This window comes from Dasypus novemcinctus, chromosome 17 (genome assembly GCF_030445035.2).
Source record: "Dasypus novemcinctus isolate mDasNov1 chromosome 17, mDasNov1.1.hap2, whole genome shotgun sequence".
Classification (NCBI taxonomy): Eukaryota; Metazoa; Chordata; class Mammalia; order Cingulata; family Dasypodidae; genus Dasypus; species Dasypus novemcinctus.
In genome coordinates this window covers 26,652,254-26,670,756 of record NC_080689.1, presented here as the reverse complement: position 1 = coordinate 26,670,756, position 18,503 = coordinate 26,652,254, and the positions used below count along the sequence as shown (strand labels likewise).

The following is an 18,503-nucleotide window of genomic DNA, read 5'->3' as shown; positions in this document are numbered from 1 at the left end:
AATGAGGAATTGAGAAAGCAAGTGATGGAAAGAGAAGGATGATATCACAATAGGCTTTTTTATTTTCTTCTTGACTATTTGTGCATGCTTATGTTATAAAATGCAACCCATCCTGGCCTTTGTTTTTTTATGCTTGCCTTCCACCTGTCTCTAGAACATTGTTTTGGAATATAGGTGGATAACTGCTGCCTCGCAACCAACAGAGGCACTGTTAAAACTTAGCTTTTTATCACACGTAATGTGTAAGTAGTACTTTGTTTACTAACGAAATTATATAGCCCGTCTTTGTTAATGGATATTTTTTAATATCAAATTATCTTAGTCCTTTACATCATTTAGAAGATGAAGGTCTCCCGTGATTAGTGTGACACGGTATATGTTAAAATCACTGAAATTGGGAAATCACTACAGTAGAAATAAATATAGCTTCTGGAATATGTACTCTTCAAATTTCAATTAAACACTATATCCTCTCTTGATATAAGTTTTTCATTTATTAGCAAGTTTCCACTGCTTTAGACTAAATATAGAATCTATAAATTAATACATACCTGGGAATATATGCAGGCTTTAAGATATATATTTTTTTAAATACTTAAACTTTTGCTAAATTTTCTTGGCTTATTTTTAGCTTCTGCCGTTTTTTTTTTCTTTTTAGCAAGACTGCCCTTACTTCCAATCAAGCTAAAAACAACTTAAACTTGAGTCACTTTAGAACCAGTGCAACAGTGTTGATTGTGGGAGTGTTTATTTTACCACCAGCTCCAGAAAATCCTCCTCTGAATACAGTGTACAGGAAGATACAGCTGCTGACTCCTAAAATCTACAAGAAGCCTTGTCAAGCGTTGCAGAATCACAGTTAGACTTAATTTTTCAGTGACTTTCTGGTTCATTTAACCAAGATTAACAGTCTATAGCTACATTCTGAATTAATTATTTATGTAAATTCCTATAGTGATTATATACCTCATAGATTAATTCCTTATATATTTAGATCTTAAAACTGTGGAAAATTTAAATGGTCCTTTAATCCAGGGAGGTTATGTAGTACGGTAGAAAGAGCACCAAATCAGAAATCTCACAATCTAGGTTCTGGTTCCATCTCTGCCACACTACTGTGAGACCTTAGATAAGTCTTAACCTTACTTTTCTCCTGTGCAGACAGGAAATAACATCACTTGCCCTACTCATCTCACAGAAATATATGGAATACAGTATGTGAAAGCTTTTTGGGAATATTTCATAACAGACATTAGAAATTACTGAGTCACATTATGGCCTTCCCAACATTTTCATCAGTTACTACAGTACTGGAATGGCTAAAGGGTTTTTGGTTTAAGAAGACGAAAAATCAATTTTAAAATAGTTTGCCCTTAAAAAAAAAAAGCTACAGTTTTCCTAAAATATACTTTAATTCACTTAGAACTTGCTTTTATTTTTTTTCTAAACTCAAAACTACCCACAACTTGGATAATGGTGATGGTTGCACAACACTGTGAATGTAATTAATGCCACTGAATTGTATGCTTAAAATGGTTAAAATAGCAAATTTTATGCTATATATATTTTGCCACAATACAAAAGGGAGATTCAACCTAATTTTAGAACATAGCTCATGGATACTTGGAGCTGTACTTGTACTGATAATATGAATTCTTTCTCCAGTCATAATAGCTTAGCATCTCTATGGTAGGCTATTTTGAGCAGCCTCACCTTACAAACAAACAGACTTGCAGAACTGGAAGAAGATTCTTGAAAGAGAGGATTGTGATGAAACCGGTATAAATCTCTTTTTTAAAATCTTGTACAGCCTTCTGTTTTAAGATCTTTTCTTCTGGATGAGACATTAGACTTTAACTTTTGAGGAACTCTGTAACTGAAGACAGACAATAAAATACTAACAGAGGAAATTATTATTAAAGGATTATAGGAACTTAAATTACTTTTATCAGTAACCCACTCTGATAAAGGAGAAGGGGACATTTAAAATCAATGTACTTTTATTATTTAAATTTTTCTTCAGAAAGTATAATTGTAAAAGGTTGTCTGATATTTAAATTGCCTAATTATCTTGACCACATGTACCAACAGATTTCCATTTTATGATAAATCCATGAATTTGCTTTTTGGGGGAAAAGTTAATATATTATGGGAAGCAGATGTGGCTCAAGTGGTTGGGTGCTGCCTTCTACATGGGAGGTCTCAGATTGGGTTCCTAGTGCCTCCTAAAGAAGACGAGCAAGACAGTGAGCTGGCATAACAAGCTGATGCAACAAGGAGACACAATGATGAAATGCAGTGAGAGACAAAACAAGGGAGTGAAAAGAGCTCAAGCGATTAGGCACCTCCCTCCCACATGAGAGGTCTCAGGTTTGGTTTCCCATGCCTCCTTAAAAGAAGACAAGCACACAAGAACAGACACAGGGAGCAGACAGCAAGTGTAAACAATGAGGGGAGGCGGAGAAATAAAATAAATCTTTTTTTAAAAGGTTAATATAAGCATTTTATTTTGATGCTAATTTATAGAATCAGCCTGTCTAGACATTTTCCAAAAATAAGAATTCTAATTCTTGGTACATCCTGTGCTTATAAAAAAAACATTGTACTTATAAAGGATCTGCAATATAGCATAACAAAAATAAAGGCAGTCAGTACCCTCAGTGAATTTATCATTAGATTGGCACTTATCAGTGTATAGCAAAGTAGGAAAAGAATGCTCCCAATAAAAGACTCAGGCTAGTAAACCCTCCCCTCCTTTTTTAAAGACTTAAAACTAAATGTGGCCTATGATGAAATTTAAATTACAGAGTGAGTGATTCTTCTTCCATTGTGGGAAGATGTCTTTCCCCCTCTTCAAGCACAAGTTGACAACCCATGTCTCTTGTGCTGAAAACAGCAGTCTCTCCTTTTGGGAGACTACTATCAAGGAGAGATGAGAGTAGGCCAGGCCCAGGGAAGCAGTCACAGTCAGCCAGCTTCCTTATTTACTCCATGGAGATGTCAAGGACAAGTAGGCCCTTTCATGGAAGAAGTTGGAGATTCCTGCTCTTAGGACTAGACTCTCATTGTGACCACTTGAAATAAAAGGAATTAAAAGTTGTGAATAGGACCAAACCAACACCTTCTAGCACATTAAGAGTTTTGATAGCTTAAAGGTATTTGTAACATCTTTTAGCAATTCTAATTTCTAATTAAAACTGATAGTAAATAAAATAACTTAGAAGCTATATTTAACTTGAACTTTACTTTATAAGATGCTCTGTTAACATGAACAGGATTTGAAGAAAGTTAGAAAATTGATCCTGGATAGTCTGGATGTCAGAAAAGGTAATGGGATTTTGCTGTGGCCTTGCTCTTTACCAGGGAGATAAAACAATTGCTGATACTGAGATCCTGGTAATAGTAGGGAGCCTGATTCCACACTCTGCCTTTGCCTCTTTTCAATTTGCATTCCTATTGGCCAATGATGTGTTTAAGACCAAGACAGCTAGCTGGGCAGAGCATGCAGAGAGCAAGAAACAAATTGGTATAAACTTTTAGTATCAATTTTTTTGCCACCAATTTAGGAAGTATTAAAGCTAGCAATACCTTACAAAATCCAAAACATTTTATGAGTCAAGACATTTCAGGGCATTTTTAGTTGACTATTTGATCTCTTTTGCAAATGTAAATAATAGTTTTAATCATTCTGAATCAAATACTTTAATAAGATAATTTTCCTTTTTTCTTCTTAGATCCCAATTTTGTTCGGACATTTCTTACAACGTACAGATCCTTTTGTAAACCTCAAGAACTACTGAGTCTTATAATAGAAAGGTCTGTCAATTTAAAATCTTTAAATCCTTAGCTTTTAAACAAGGGATTGAGCTAAGATCTTTTATGTTTCTTGAAAATATGTTGGCTGAGCCTTAATTGTAGTTCATGAATTTTTTAAATAAAATCTCTCATAGATAGCCATTTACTTTACAATAATATATTAGCTTTAAGATTATTTAAAAACAAAAATAGGTATTCTTTTTTATATGTGAAATTTCAAATTTATAAATTTTTTTTAGAAGGTACTGGGGATTGAACCCAGGGCCTTGTACTTGGGAAGCAGGCGCTCAACCACTGAGCTACATCTGCTCCCCAAATGTATAGAATTTATCAGGTTAAAGAACTATACAGAAATGTACTGATTTAGACTCTGGAAATTCAAATTTTGATAATTTAGATGTTCTTAATGGAGGTTTTCAGATATTGAGGGAAATGTTTCATTCACCCAGAGTGCAGTTACTTTTCAAGCAACACCCTTAAAAATTATGTTAGCTAATTTAGAGTAATTCCATAGTCAAAAATGAGTATCAGTATAAAAACCTTTGTACTCACATTTATTTTTAGATTTTGCATATATTCCTTATCATGTCCCTAGTTAGCTTTATCTATTTTGGCAAGTACTAATTACTTAAAAAATTAAAATAGGATCATTAGCCTTTACATTATAGAACCTATACTTCTTTTCACTGATAAGCACATCCAGAGTATTATTTCACAGTAGTCTCTTGATAGTGCTGACAAAAAAAAAGGTTTATGGTTTTCTACCCATTTAATTTGGTTCATAATCAGTATTTTCAATAGTTTGTTTTGTTTTATATTAGATTTGAAATTCCGGAGCCTGAGCCAACAGAAGCTGATCGCATAGCTATAGAGAATGGAGATCAACCCTTGAGCGCAGAACTAAAAAGGTTTAGGAAAGAATATATACAGCCTGTACAACTGCGGTAAGCATTAAAGAAATCATTCAAACTATCAAGTCTTTATCAACCTTTTGTTTCAGAGTTGATATATATAATTGACCCAAGCAAGGAGGAAGTAACAAGTAAAATGAGTGAAGCAAATAAAAGCAATTATCAGAATTTATATATAAATCCTAATTAGCATAGATTTTTGAAAGTGCTAAACCATCGATAAGATTATTTCTTTTGGAAAGAGTTGCTTTGTTTTCATTTATACCCTTGTGGTAAACATTTGAATTCCCATTTAACTCAATTATTCTTTTGTGTTAATTCCACAGAGTGTTAAATGTATGTCGGCACTGGGTAGAGCACCACTTCTATGATTTTGAAAGAGATGCAGATCTTTTGCAAAGAATGGAGGAATTTATTGGAACAGTAAGAGGTACTTTTTTTTTTTTTACTTTAGAACCTTTTATTTTTATTTTTTTGTCTTGATTTTTTTTAATGTTACATTAAAAAAATATGAGGTTCTCATATACCTCCCACCCCTCCTTACCCCACTCCTCCCCCCATAACAACAACCGCCTCCATCATCATGAGACATTCATTGCACTTGGTGAATACATCTCTGAGCACCGCTATACCTCACGGCCAGTGGTCCACACCATAGCCTACACTTTCCCACAGTCCACCTAGTGGGCCATGGGAGGACATACAATGTCCAGTAACTGTCCCTGCAGCACCACCCAGGACAACTCCAAGTCCCAAAAACGCCCCCAGAGGTACATTTTATAAGGGTCTATTTGTATATGAAGTAAAAGTACTAATATGTTAACTATTAATTGATGTCATTACTGCTCTGTGTTGTTATGAGGTATTTGTAATAGTGCCAGCATAATCACTTGAAAAAGTTAAAAATTTTCACCAAAAATCATTTTTGATCTAGAAGTTGTTCAGTAAATCACCCTCTTGACTCAATTTATTTTCACATAGTGAGTCAATTTACTGGTTATTTTGAAATTGGTTAGAAGGTTTCAATTTAAGCTAAGTCCATTTATCTGAAAGAATGTGTAAAGACGGCAGTTGGGAATTGTTGTGCCATTATAACACCACTGGTGTAGGTTATCAGGGCCACAGTGAAGTGAATAGTGCATTTATCAGAAAGACAACAGAGTATATGGAAAGAAAGTCGAGAAACCAGAGTTCTATTTCTAATACTGTCACTAACTACATGATTTTGGGCAAAATCGCTGATTGTTTAGACTTTGGTTTCTTCACCAATAACATAAGAGCTGAATTTGATGATAAATCTCCAGGGTTTCCCTTCTAGTTTTAAGATCCTATGATTTTTTTTATGGGCCTAAGGATGTCTTAGACATGCTTGTTTTATTTACATTGCATGCTCTAAATGAGAATCAGAAAATAAAGCGTTAAAAGTAACAGTACATTCATGCACAGTACACCACAAAACCACATCAGAAACTCATATCAAAATGAAAGAATTAGTTTTCTGGTACTGTTTGGTTTATAAAATGCAATGTTAATTAGATTATTAATGTGTATAGTCTATCCTTATAAATCCTCCAATTTGTGTAAGATAACCCTCTTTCTGGAGGATTAGAAAATCTTTTTAATTGAAGTTAAATAATTCACAATAGAAGTGAAAAATATCTACAGATAAATTATTTTCTAATTTTATTCAGAAAGGAGCTGGAAAAATATATACCAAGATGTTAATAGTGGTTATCCATATGGAAAAGAATAAGATTAAGATGGGGAACAACAAAAAATCTGTAAAGGAGAATTTTCACCTTTTATTTTAATCATTTGAACTTTTTAAGCAAGAATATATCTAGGTATCATTTATGTGATTTTAAACCTTTTTTTTAAAAAATAAAATATTAGGTACAAAGTACAGGGAATGCGTGTAGACCAGTGGTTGAGTACCTGCTTCACACATATGAGGTCATGTGTTCAATCCTTAGTACCTTCTAAAAAATGTATTTCAATGTTATTTAAAATGTCATATATTTCAGGTAAAGCAATGAAAAAATGGGTTGAATCCATCACTAAGATAATCCAAAGGAAAAAAATTGCAAGAGACAATGGACCAGGTCATAATATTACATTTCAGAGTTCACCGCCCACAGTTGAGTGGCATATAAGCAGACCCGGGCACATAGAAACGTTTGACCTGCTCACGTTACACCCAATAGAAATTGCTCGACAACTCACTTTACTTGAATCAGATCTATACCGGTATGTAATTTACATTCAAGCTGAAAAATCATTTCCTAGGAGTTAATTTTTATGGCAGAACACTGGTTTCTGCCTTCTCAGGTTGTTATAAGGAATAAGTGCAATAGTACATGAAATGTCTAGTAATAAGCCCTGGTATATAGAAGGCAGTTTCTTTTCTTTCAGTCCCTTTGGTCCTGTTTGTTTTGGCTGGGTTTGCACTGTCTCTTTTTCTGCCATCATCCCTAGTTGGTGAAACTCAATTCAAACTCTAGTTCTACCAATTGCTGGCTTGGTGTCCTTGAGTAACACTTTAACCTCCCTGTGTAAACTCTATCCCTCTGCCCCTTAGATTCCTGTAGCGTAAAATGGGGCTGATAATAGTAACTACTTGTGGGGTGATTGACAGTCAACATATATAAAGTGCTTTACCTAGCACAAAGTAAGGGCTCATTAAGTGTTAGCTGTGACTTATTAGTTGTTGTGAACTTGTCATGGTCATTTAATAGCCTTTTTTGGTTTATTATTCTACACTGATATGACTACTATCTCAAACCATGTCTGTTTCTGGTTTAAATGGCAACTATTTAGAATTTCACATAATTTGTTTATTTTTTAATACTAAATGAGAAAAATGAGCCAATTTGTAGATCTCTTCCTATCAAAGATCATCACTATTCCCTAAAATTAAAGTATTGGACTCTATTTATTTCCCAGTAACCTTTTGTGGTAGAGTCTCCACCACCATCACCATCTCCTTTAGTGAAAAAAGAAAACAATGAATGAATTGCAGTGATTACTATAACCTCATCTGATTATTATAACAGAAAACATTATTTAAGAAAACTATCCTAAATTCTTTTGTCATCCTAATTTATTAATATTTATCAGTACTAGGAAAGATATTTTGAAGAAATCCATCCTTTCGCAAAGCAAATAAAAGCAACAATAAAAATACACAGTTTATATACATGAAAAAATATATTTTTTAATCTATAAAGAAAAATGCACAATTGTAATTTTTTGTTACACCTATCTCTTCCTAAAGCTTTCTATTGGTTTAAAGGAAAATGTATAAGAAGTTTAGTTTTTATTTGTCTCACTTAATAACAATAACTATATTAGAGGAAAAAATGTTATGTAGCATTATATTTTGATGATTTTAGAGCTGTACAGCCATCAGAATTAGTTGGAAGTGTGTGGACAAAAGAAGACAAAGAAATTAATTCTCCTAATCTTCTGAAAATGATCCGGCATACCACTAATCTCACTTTGTGGTTTGAGAAGTAAGTGTTCTTGACATTTTCTTATATTTCTTAAGAGGCAGCTATGTGATAAATTAAAAAAAAAAAAAAAAAAAAAAATGGTTTGGGGCCCAAAAATTAAAGCTTTACATCTTAGACATATTTTTTCTTAGTAAATATAACAGGATTACTTAACTAATATTTTATATAGTGTGAGGTTTCCACAGATCATATTGTGATTATCAAAATAAGAGACCAGTGACATAATAGAACCACTCCGTTATCAAGTTAAATAACGACCTTTTAGTGAGCAGAGGCCCTTCTCCACTCACTTGTCTGAAAAGAGGAAACATAAGTGATGAAACATAAAGACCATTTTCAATCCTGTCCTATTTTTTAATAGGATACCAAGAGGTAGGCCATTCCCTACCCTTTTCAATGTGAGAAGTTTTTGTTCATTTGCCATTGTGTTTCTTAGCTATGAGTGTGCATTAAAATTGGGGTTGCCTGTGGAGCTTTTCGAAAATCAGATGCTGGCATCCCACTCCAGACTTAATGATTTGGAACCTCTGATGGTGTTATCTGGTTTTTACAAAAGCTCTACAGGTGACCTCATTTTGTAGACCTAATTAATAACTACTGAAATAAATAAAAGATGTAAATAAATTATACTTATCTTAAATTTTTGAATATCTAACTAACTGAGCTGGAATGTGATGTACTTATAGAGACCTAGCTAATGCCTTTGCCATGTAAACATGTAATGTTTAATTTGATAATAAAACCATTTATTTTGATAGTGTCAGATGCATTTTTTTTTGTCTTTGTGTCAAATCAGCCTCATCAGAGAATAATGTAGTATGCAACTTTACATTTGAAAAAATTTAGTATTGATTTATAGTTTTTAATTTTATATATTAGAGTTTTCCCATTTACTATTACATTATTGAAACCGAGTTTAAAATGTTTTTTTCTTTACCAGTAAGTGATTAGGAAATTTAAAAAATTCTCTCAGATATTAGAAATAAGAGAGCAAATACTCACTGAGAATTTTTTTTTTTTTTGAGATACCAGGGCCCTGGATTAAACCCCCAGACTGTGTATGTGGGCAACTGGTGTTCAACCACATCACCACATCAGCTCCCCTGAGTTGTGTTGCTGTGTGTTTTCCGTTTGTTTGCTTGTTGTTTGTCTTTTTGCTTTTAGGAGGCACTGTAGACAAAATGGACTGGGATGGCCCATGTGGGAAGCAGGCACTCAACCACTTGAACCACATCTGCTTCCAATTTCCTTTTTTACTCATATGTATATACTCTACAGACATTCTTTGATATTTAAATGTAAAGTGCTTTTGTTGTCATTGACTTTTTTTGTTGTTGTTAAGGTATGAAGGGGTTGGGGAAGGCAGAGATTGAACCAAGGACCTCACATGTGGGAAGCTGGCACTCAACCACTGAGCCACATTGGCTTCTCTGAGTTAGTTTTATTGTTTCTTTTGTTTGTAGTTTGTTTTTGTTTTATCAGGAGACAGATGAACGGAACCCAGGACTTCCCTTGTGGGAGGCAGGTGCTCAACTGCTTGAGTCACATCTCCCTCTCATTGACTTTTTAATTTATTTATTTATTTCTCCCCTATTGTTTTTGCGCTTGCTGTCTACTCTCTGTGTCTGTTCGTTGTGTGCCTCTGTGTCTGCTGCTCGTCTTCTTTTTAGGAGGCACCAGGACCCAAACCTGGGATCTCCCATGTGGGAAGGAGTCACCCAATTGCTTGAGTCACATCTGCTCCCCACTTGTCCTGCTTGTTGTGACTCTCCTCACGTAATCTCATTGCATGATCTCACCAGCACCAGCCCTTAATGTCACCTTGCTGTCTTGCTCGTCTTTTTTAGGAGGCACTGGAAACCAAACCGAGGACCTCCCATGTGGGAGGCAGGTCCCCAACTGCTTGAGCCACATCCACTGCCCTCTCATTGACTTTTTTTTTTTTTAATATTTATTTATTTCTTTATTTCTCTCCCCTTCCTCCCCCACCGCCCTGGTTGTCTGTTCTCTGTGTCTATTTGCTGCCTGTTCTTCTTTGTCCACTTCTGTTGTTGTCAGCGGCATGGGAATCTGTGTTTCTTTTGTTGCGTCATCTTGTGTCACCATTCCTGGGCAGGCTGCACTTTCTTTGGCGCTGGGCAGCTCTCCTTATGGGGTGCACTCCTTGTGGGACTCCCCTACTCAGGGGACACTCCTGCGTGGCATGGCACTGCTTGCACGCATCAGCGCTGCGGATGGGCCAGCTCCACATGGGTCAAGGAGGCCCTGGGTTTGAACCGCGGACTTCCCATATGGTAGACGGACGCCCTAACCACTGGGCCAAGTCCGCTTCCCTCATTGACTTTTTAACATTATGATGCTTTTCTTAAAAGCATTAAACATCTGGGTGTGGATGTGGCTCGAACAGTTGAGCACCCACCTCCACATGGGAGGTTCCGGGTTTGGTTCTGGTGCCTTCTGAAGAAAACAGAAACAAACAATAAAATCAACTCAGGGAAGCCAATGTGGCTCAGTGGTTGAGTGCCGGCTTCCCACATGCGTTGTTCTAGGTTCAATCCCTAGCCCCTGGTACCTCAGAAGAAAAAAAAGCATTAAAAATCTTGCAGTTAGGTGAAGAATAGGAGGCATCAAAATTCTTGAATTCTAGAATAATTTCCCCTAGAACACACCTGCAGCCCAAAGGCCTGCATGCATCCAACAAGGTGCTTGCTCCATTAGTTAATTCTAATGCTGAGAGAGAATTCACCAGGTATGGTAGGAAAATTATTGGCTGACCACACAGCCTGGAAAACATAGCTAAGAGCAGTATGCTGTTGGAGACGTTGCAATGTCTCTGGCCTACGTAGCTCAAACTAAGTCCTGTTTCAAAACAGGATTCCCAATAAATGGTTTTGCCTTTCATGTTGTATGAATACTCCCCTCCTAAGTTTAATAATACTATCTGAATATATATACTCTCCATAATTATACTGTTAGCTCCCTCTTGTCCCCCCAGTTTACCTTATTTTATTTCCTATATATTTTAAACCTTAGCTTTGTTGGAAAATTTCCAAAATTTTCAATTCTTTTTTTTTTTTTATTCTGATTCCCAGATGTATTGTAGAAACTGAAAACTTAGAAGAAAGAGTAGCTGTGGTGAGTCGAATAATTGAGATTCTACAAGTCTTTCAGGAACTGAACAATTTCAATGGTGTCCTTGAGGTCGTCAGTGCCATGAACTCATCACCCGTTTACAGGCTAGATCACACGTTTGAGGTCAGTTTGTACATAAGTTTTTTCAAATGAATTTCCATTCCTTATTCTAAGAGTAAGGATGTTTAACAGTCGTAATCTTTAATTTTTAAATGTCTCATCTAATTGTCATTTTATCAGGTTAACAAATGAAATGATCTAAATTTTAAGAATTGCTTGTGCTTCTAATTAAAATGTATTCGTGGATACTAGCCTCAGTTAGAAGAAGAAAAAGACAGTACATTACAGCATTTAATTTGTAATGTAATGTATAATTAAGTGCTCATATCATTATACAAGGAATGGCAGGAATAGAGTATAAATAAATTGTTCTCACACTCTGTCTTCAATTTTGCATTAAAGTCTATGGAAATAGTTTCTTTGAAAGAGTATTACATTCTTTACTGTTGGCCTCTAAAACTCCTACATGGCATTTTTTTTTAAAGGCAAAACCTGTGATTTTTTTGTGTGTTTTTTGCTTGTAGCAAATACCAAGTCGCCAAAAGAAAATTTTAGAAGAAGCTCATGAATTGAGTGAAGATCACTATAAGAAATATTTGGCAAAACTCAGGTCTATTAATCCACCATGTGTGCCTTTCTTTGGTGAGTATTTCTTCTTCAATTTTTATTGTGTTTCTAAATAAAACAGGATACTTATTCCATTAAATGACTGAGGATAGACATGTATAAAATACTAACGACTACATGCTTAAAAATTTAGCACCTGAATCCCCTTAAGATTTTTCTCTATTAGGATTATTTTTTAATAATTTTTAAAATATTTTTTAATCTTCTAGGACTTTTTAAGACCAAGCCCAAAATATACATTTCACTTTCCATTTTCACTTTGGGCAGCCATTACTTACTATATAATACTTATGCTTTTATAATCATAAAAATCTTTTTAATTGAGTTATACTAAACCAAATATTCTCTAGAAGAGGCATAGCCAGGCTCATCTGTTTTTATAGTCTTGTTTTTGTAAACAGTTTCATATGGCTAAAAACCATAGTGTATATGCTATTGAGCCTACACCTTTAGCCTATCAAAATTTTAATCTTTTCACCTATCCTTTTTTCATTCCCTTCTTCATCAGAGAAAGGAAGTTCCCTCTTGTTCCTTTTAAGACTGAAACATCAACTATATGAATCTTCTTCTTTCCTATAGGTTTCTCTTATCTGGTTCCATCACTTATTTTCTGTATTTCATGTTTTCAGCATTTTTTTTGCCACTGGTTTCTTTTCTGTCTGCATATATGCTCTAATGATCCTTCCTCTGAATGCTTCCAGGAATTATGAACTCTATCATACCTCACGTAGTCTTTTTGGTATATGGTATATTTTTTTCTAACCTTTTCCCTATCTCTGTATTGTTTCTATATCATTTTAAGTTATAGTGCACATAACAATTTTATGTTCTTATTTTTTCAATTAACATTTATTTTCCCACTTTTTATTATTCAGGCTTCATAATTCCTTTTGTATTTACTTTTTTTTTTAATCTTTTTGCTGTGTATATTGTAGATAATTGTAAATGTATGACATGTATACATAGTACTTTACTTTTTTCACTTACCATAAGTATATTGTCCTGTTTCAGTAAAGACTCTTCATAATTATCATTTTAATGATTGCTTACTATTCCACCAAAGTTGCTATGGCAATTTATTTAACTATTACCCTAAGACTGGAAACATACATTATTTCCAACTTTTTTGCTTTCCTAATGTTATAATGAATACTTTCATATGATGTAAACCTTTTCCTATTTATGAGAATATTTCCTTGAGCTAGATAACCAGAAGAGGAATTATGTCGGTTAAAAGGTATGAGTTTTAAAATTCTTGATATGCATTGCCAAAGTGCTTTCTGAGGGGCTTATACCCACTTATATTGTCATTAGAAGTGTATGACAAATTTGGAATACTACTTTTTTTTTTTCATCTCTTATTTTCATGGATAAAAACTATTACCTATTTTACTAATTTGCATTCTTTGATTTTTATATTATTTTATTTTTTTAATTTATTTCTCTCCCCTTCCCCACCCCACCCCAGCTGTCTGCTCTCTGTGTCCATTTGCTGTGTGTTCTTCTGCGACCACTTCTGTCCTTATCAGCAGCACCAGCAATCTGTGTTTCTTTTTGTTGCGTCATCTTGCTGTGTCAGCTCTCTGTGTGTGCGGCACCATTCTTGGGCAGACTGCACTTTCTTTCGCACTGGGCCACTCTCCTTATGGGGCACACTCCTAGCATGTAGGGCTCCCCTACGCGGGGGACACCCCTGCATGGCACGGCACTCCTTGCACTCATCAGCACTGCTCATGGCCAGCTCGACACGGGTCAAGGAAGCCCGGGGTTTGAACCGCAGACCTCCCATGTGATAGGCAGATGCCCTATCCATTGGGCCAAGTCCGCTTCCCTCGTTCTTTGATTTCTGTGGACATTTTTTCATATGCTTAATATTTGCATTTTCTCTTATCTATCCATTTTCATATACACTGAATATATTTTTACCAAGCTGCCTTTTAATTTTTACATTTTGACATGTAGTTGTTTAAATTCTACACTTTATTTTTTTTATTTAATATTTCTATTGGTTTCTGTCTTTAGAAATTTCTTCCAATCCAGCACGTAATATTTTCTTCTATTTTTATATGACTTTTAAAACTATATTTAACTCTTTAATCAAAAGGGAGTCTATTTTAGAGATCATATAAAATATTCAAACTTAACCCTCCTCCAAATTACCTATTGACCTAGGTTTATTGAATATTTCTTTTTCCCTGTTTATATATGATACTTATTTCTTTACTACATATTATATCCCATTGGCTTCTTATACCAGTGTGAAAGTTTTAATGATTATAATTTTATAATCAGGAATTCTCAACTGGGGGTAATTCTTGCTCCCCAGCAAATATTTTACAATATGTGGAGACATAAATTGCCCTGTTGGGGTGGTGCTTATATCTTACAATGCCCAGGACAGCCCTGCACAGCAAAAATTATCCAATCTAAAATGTCAGTTGTACTGAGGTTGAAAACCCTGCTTTATAAGGATTAAGTTGCTGCTTCGTTTTTGTTTTTTCTTTTTTGGCCTATTTTGAATATTTTTTCCAAATGAAGTTATAATTTGGGGGGCAAAGTCCCCAAAATATAATTGGAGGGAAGTGGATGTGGCTCAACTGATTGGACTCCCGTCAATCATATGGGAGGCCCTGGGTTTGCCTCTCAGGGCCTCCTTGTGAAGGCAAGCTGGCCCATGCCCATGAAGAGGTGACGGCTCCTGCCCACGGAGAGCTGGTGCAGCAAGATGACGCAACACAGGGAGACAAGCAGACACAGAAGAGCGCGCAGTGAATGGACACAGAGAGCAGACAGCAAGCAAGTCATGTTTGGAAGGAGAGGAGTATTTATGACACTTAGCATCTTCTCTTATTATTTCTTATACATATTTTTGGTTGTGATTGGTATTTATATTTTAGACATTTACCCTTAATTACAGGAATTATTAACTTCCTTGGATTTTCTGAATAGTTAACCATACCCACAAAGTGTGTCTTTCTTTCTTTGATCTTATTTCTTCTTTCCTTTTAGAAATGGCCATAACTTCCCAAACAAATGTTAAATAATAATGCTAAAAATGAGCAGCTCTGTTTTAAAATCCATTCTAGTGGGAATAGATGTAATTTTGCTTCTTGATTGGTGAGATGCTTTTTGCCATATTAAGGAAGTATCTTTCTTTTCATAGTTATCTTTTGTTTTTGCTAGCAAAATATATTTACTTTTTTAAAATACTTTGCCATGTCAGTGAGAGAAAATATGAAATCTCCTTATTTAGCAAATTGAAATTATAGATTTGCTAATATTTAATACTCCTATACACTAATATTAAACCCTATTCATTTATGGTAGACTGATCTTTTAAATATATAATTGAATTCTGTTCATTATTTTATTTAGTATTTTTAAAAATCCTCTCTCTTCTATTCTGAAATACTGTTTTATTCATTCATTCAGAAAGTTTGTTGAATGCCTCTATGTGCCAGATTCAGTGTTAGGTCTGAGGATACAGTAATGAGTAAGACATAGACCCACTTTTAAGGAACTCCCTTGAAAGAGCAGAAACATAAATTACAATGCCATGTAGTAAATATAATACTGTATTACAGAAATATGTAAATAGAAGTGTGAACAAAGTTCTATGGGAACCTTAGAACCCTGAGTAGCTCCTGTTTCCTGAGAAGGTTGGGAGAAGCTTCACCAAAAAAGGTGAAAGAAACCCCACTCCCCTCATCAGGCTGATGATAGTCTATGTATACAATGTTACTACTTTTTTTTTTATTAAAAAAATTTATACATATATTGAGGGTGCATGCTTGAACATTTTTTACTGATCAATAAAGTTTGGATACCACTGCTCTGCTCATTTGTTCTCTTTGTAACTAGTGTTTAATTAGGCATAAAATAATTTCAAAATTTTATACTGAATATCCTAAACTGCCGCTTGTAACCAATTTCACAACTTCAGTCAAGATGTACTTTTAGCACCGTATGATATCCCATAAACTCACATTGCCCCTGTGTTCCCAGTGTCAGTGAGTGCACCACCTCCCATTCAGTCAGCCAAGCATAAAGCTGAGAGTCTTCCTCCCACTGCCACCATCCTCTGCCCAAACCAGTCAGTCATTTCATGGGGAGCCTACCTCCACACAATCCCCAGGCATCCTAGGGCAGCCGTCGTCATCTGCTGACAGCCTGCTAACTGGTCTTCCTGTTTCTGGTCTTCACTCCTTCCAACCCATCTGAAATATGCTTATAATCTTCTAATTACCTCCTGGATAAAATTTAAACTTTGTAAACAAAAGCTTCTTCATAACCCAGCCTGGGTGCTGCTACACATAAACTGTACAGCTGAGCCATCCATTTATGACCAATTTGAAAACTTAATTATGGCTGCCACTGAAAATGCATACAGTTATGGATATGTTTGTAAGACTGAACATCGAGCTAAGTGGGTAATACAATTTCATGTAGAGGAGAGTATAACTGCAAATAAAAGAGTCAACTGACAGGCAGACATGGAAAATAAAAGAACCTATGTATACTGGAATACGTGATATATTTTCTTTGAATGCATAATGTAAACAGTTCTACTCAAAAAACAATGTCATGCTTCTTAGAGCCAAGCAAACATCGATGTCAGTCATTTCATTATTGCTGAGTTATTCCGTATTGATATGAGTCATTTAATCACTTCTAGGATGGAGGCCAAAAATTCTAGTATTCAAAAGTATGTCTCACAAAAAGCATTGAGAACCACTGCCTACCTCTACCCTCATATATCCAGTCACTCTTCCCCTACCCCACACACTAAACTCCTGTGGTAAAGCCATACCAAATACGCCATCTCTAAGTATGCTTTCCAAGTTTCATCAAAATTAGTTTTTTGTACACACTGCTGCTTTGCTTAGGATGCCCTTCTATCTTATTCTCCCCATTAAACTACCCTTTATTATTGAGGCTCATTTAAGGATCACCTCATCTGTGATGATTTTTTAAAAAATCCCAACAGCTCAAGACAGAATTAGAAATACTTTCTCTGTGCTCTCATAGCATCTTATGAAAACTAATGTAGTATCTACTAATACAGCACTTAACAAATTGGACTGCAGTAACCCACATTCAAGGTTCTGAGCTTCTTGAGGAGCTTGTATCTCTGTATCTGCAGTACCTAATGCAGTGCTTGGCATATAGCAGATACTCAGAACATGTGGATTGAGTGAATAAACTCAGATATTCATAACACCTTTTTTCCCCCAAAGTATCATCATCAGTATGATGCTTTTCTGGAAGGAAAGGCAGAAGCATAAGAGAATAGGACCAGAATAGCAGCAATAGCAACAATAATCACAGTAACTCATCAAGTACTTACTTTTGTTAGGCATTATTCTAAACCTATACAAAAATTCATTCATTTCTCACAGCAACCTTGCTACCCCCACTTTACAGATAAGAGCACTGAGGGCACAGATAGGCTAAACAATTTGCCCAAGATCACAAAAGTAGAAAAAAGCAAAGGTGGCTCCTAGAACAGAAAGGAACTAAAGGGCTTCTGGCACCAGAGGGCTGTCTAAAGAACTAAACTGCCTGCACTTTGTTCCTTCTCCTGCTCACTCAGTGTACAACCTGTCTTCATGGGGAAATAGGAGCTCAATTACCATGTTGCTACTAAATCTAGAAGTACTAAAGTCCAGACTAAACATAAATCATATGAAGCACTGTGTTTGATAGGCTTGCAGATCCTTCCGCATTTCTACATGTGAGCCTATCGAAACAGTATAATCCCTGAATTGCAAATTGTTTAACTACTACCTATTGTGTGGCCTCATGAACAGAGTAAGCAAAAAAAAAGTGATCCTCTGAACTTAGGAGCTTTCATTCCCCGTTTGCCAAAAATGTGTTATTAGTAATGGGGTTATTCTTAAAGTTTCTTTAACAAAAGTGTGACTTATATCAAATGATATAATGATTTCAGGGAAATGGAAAATTAGTTATTTAATCCTCCTGAAAAAACTATTGTGTTAAACTTGGTCTCCCTTTATCCTGGGTATATATAAAATTAAAGTCTTTCACAGAAGAATTTTAAATTTACAAATATCTTTCTCTTGGTATTTACTTAGCTTGTTTTTCATTGCATGGAAATCTCTGCCTTGATTCTTTGTTTATGGTGTGGTGTATATGTCTACAGTTAACAGGAAAGAAAAAAAAAAGCTAGCTTTTCCCCTCTTCATCACTGAAATAATTTCATTGTCTCTTCCAGGAATTTATTTAACTAATATATTGAAAACAGAAGAAGGCAACCCTGAGGTCCTAAAAAGGCATGGAAAAGAACTTATAAACTTTAGTAAAAGGAGGAAAGTAGCAGAAATAACAGGAGAGATCCAGCAGTACCAAAATCAGCCTTATTGTTTACGAGTAGAATCAGATATCAAAGTAAGTTGAATTAGTTGGGGATATGTATATCTGATTA

The 18,503-nt window shown here is 35.1% G+C and overlaps 1 protein-coding gene across 2 annotated transcripts in view; it reads left to right on the top strand.

Moving 5' to 3' along the window:
• The window catches only part of SOS1 (SOS Ras/Rac guanine nucleotide exchange factor 1), a 186,846-nt gene that overhangs the window by 153,879 nt on the left and 14,464 nt on the right, over positions 1-18,503 (top strand). For both annotated transcript variants that reach the window (XM_058278427.2, XM_058278428.2), the window contains exons 11-18: positions 3,735-3,816; positions 4,638-4,760; positions 5,054-5,157; positions 6,752-6,974; positions 8,120-8,239; positions 11,332-11,494; positions 11,956-12,073; positions 18,294-18,466. In XM_058278427.2, the coding sequence (XP_058134410.1) occupies positions 3,735-3,816; positions 4,638-4,760; positions 5,054-5,157; positions 6,752-6,974; positions 8,120-8,239; positions 11,332-11,494; positions 11,956-12,073; positions 18,294-18,466 (1,106 nt within the window). The remainder of the gene's footprint in view (positions 1-3,734; positions 3,817-4,637; positions 4,761-5,053; positions 5,158-6,751; positions 6,975-8,119; positions 8,240-11,331; positions 11,495-11,955; positions 12,074-18,293; positions 18,467-18,503) is intronic.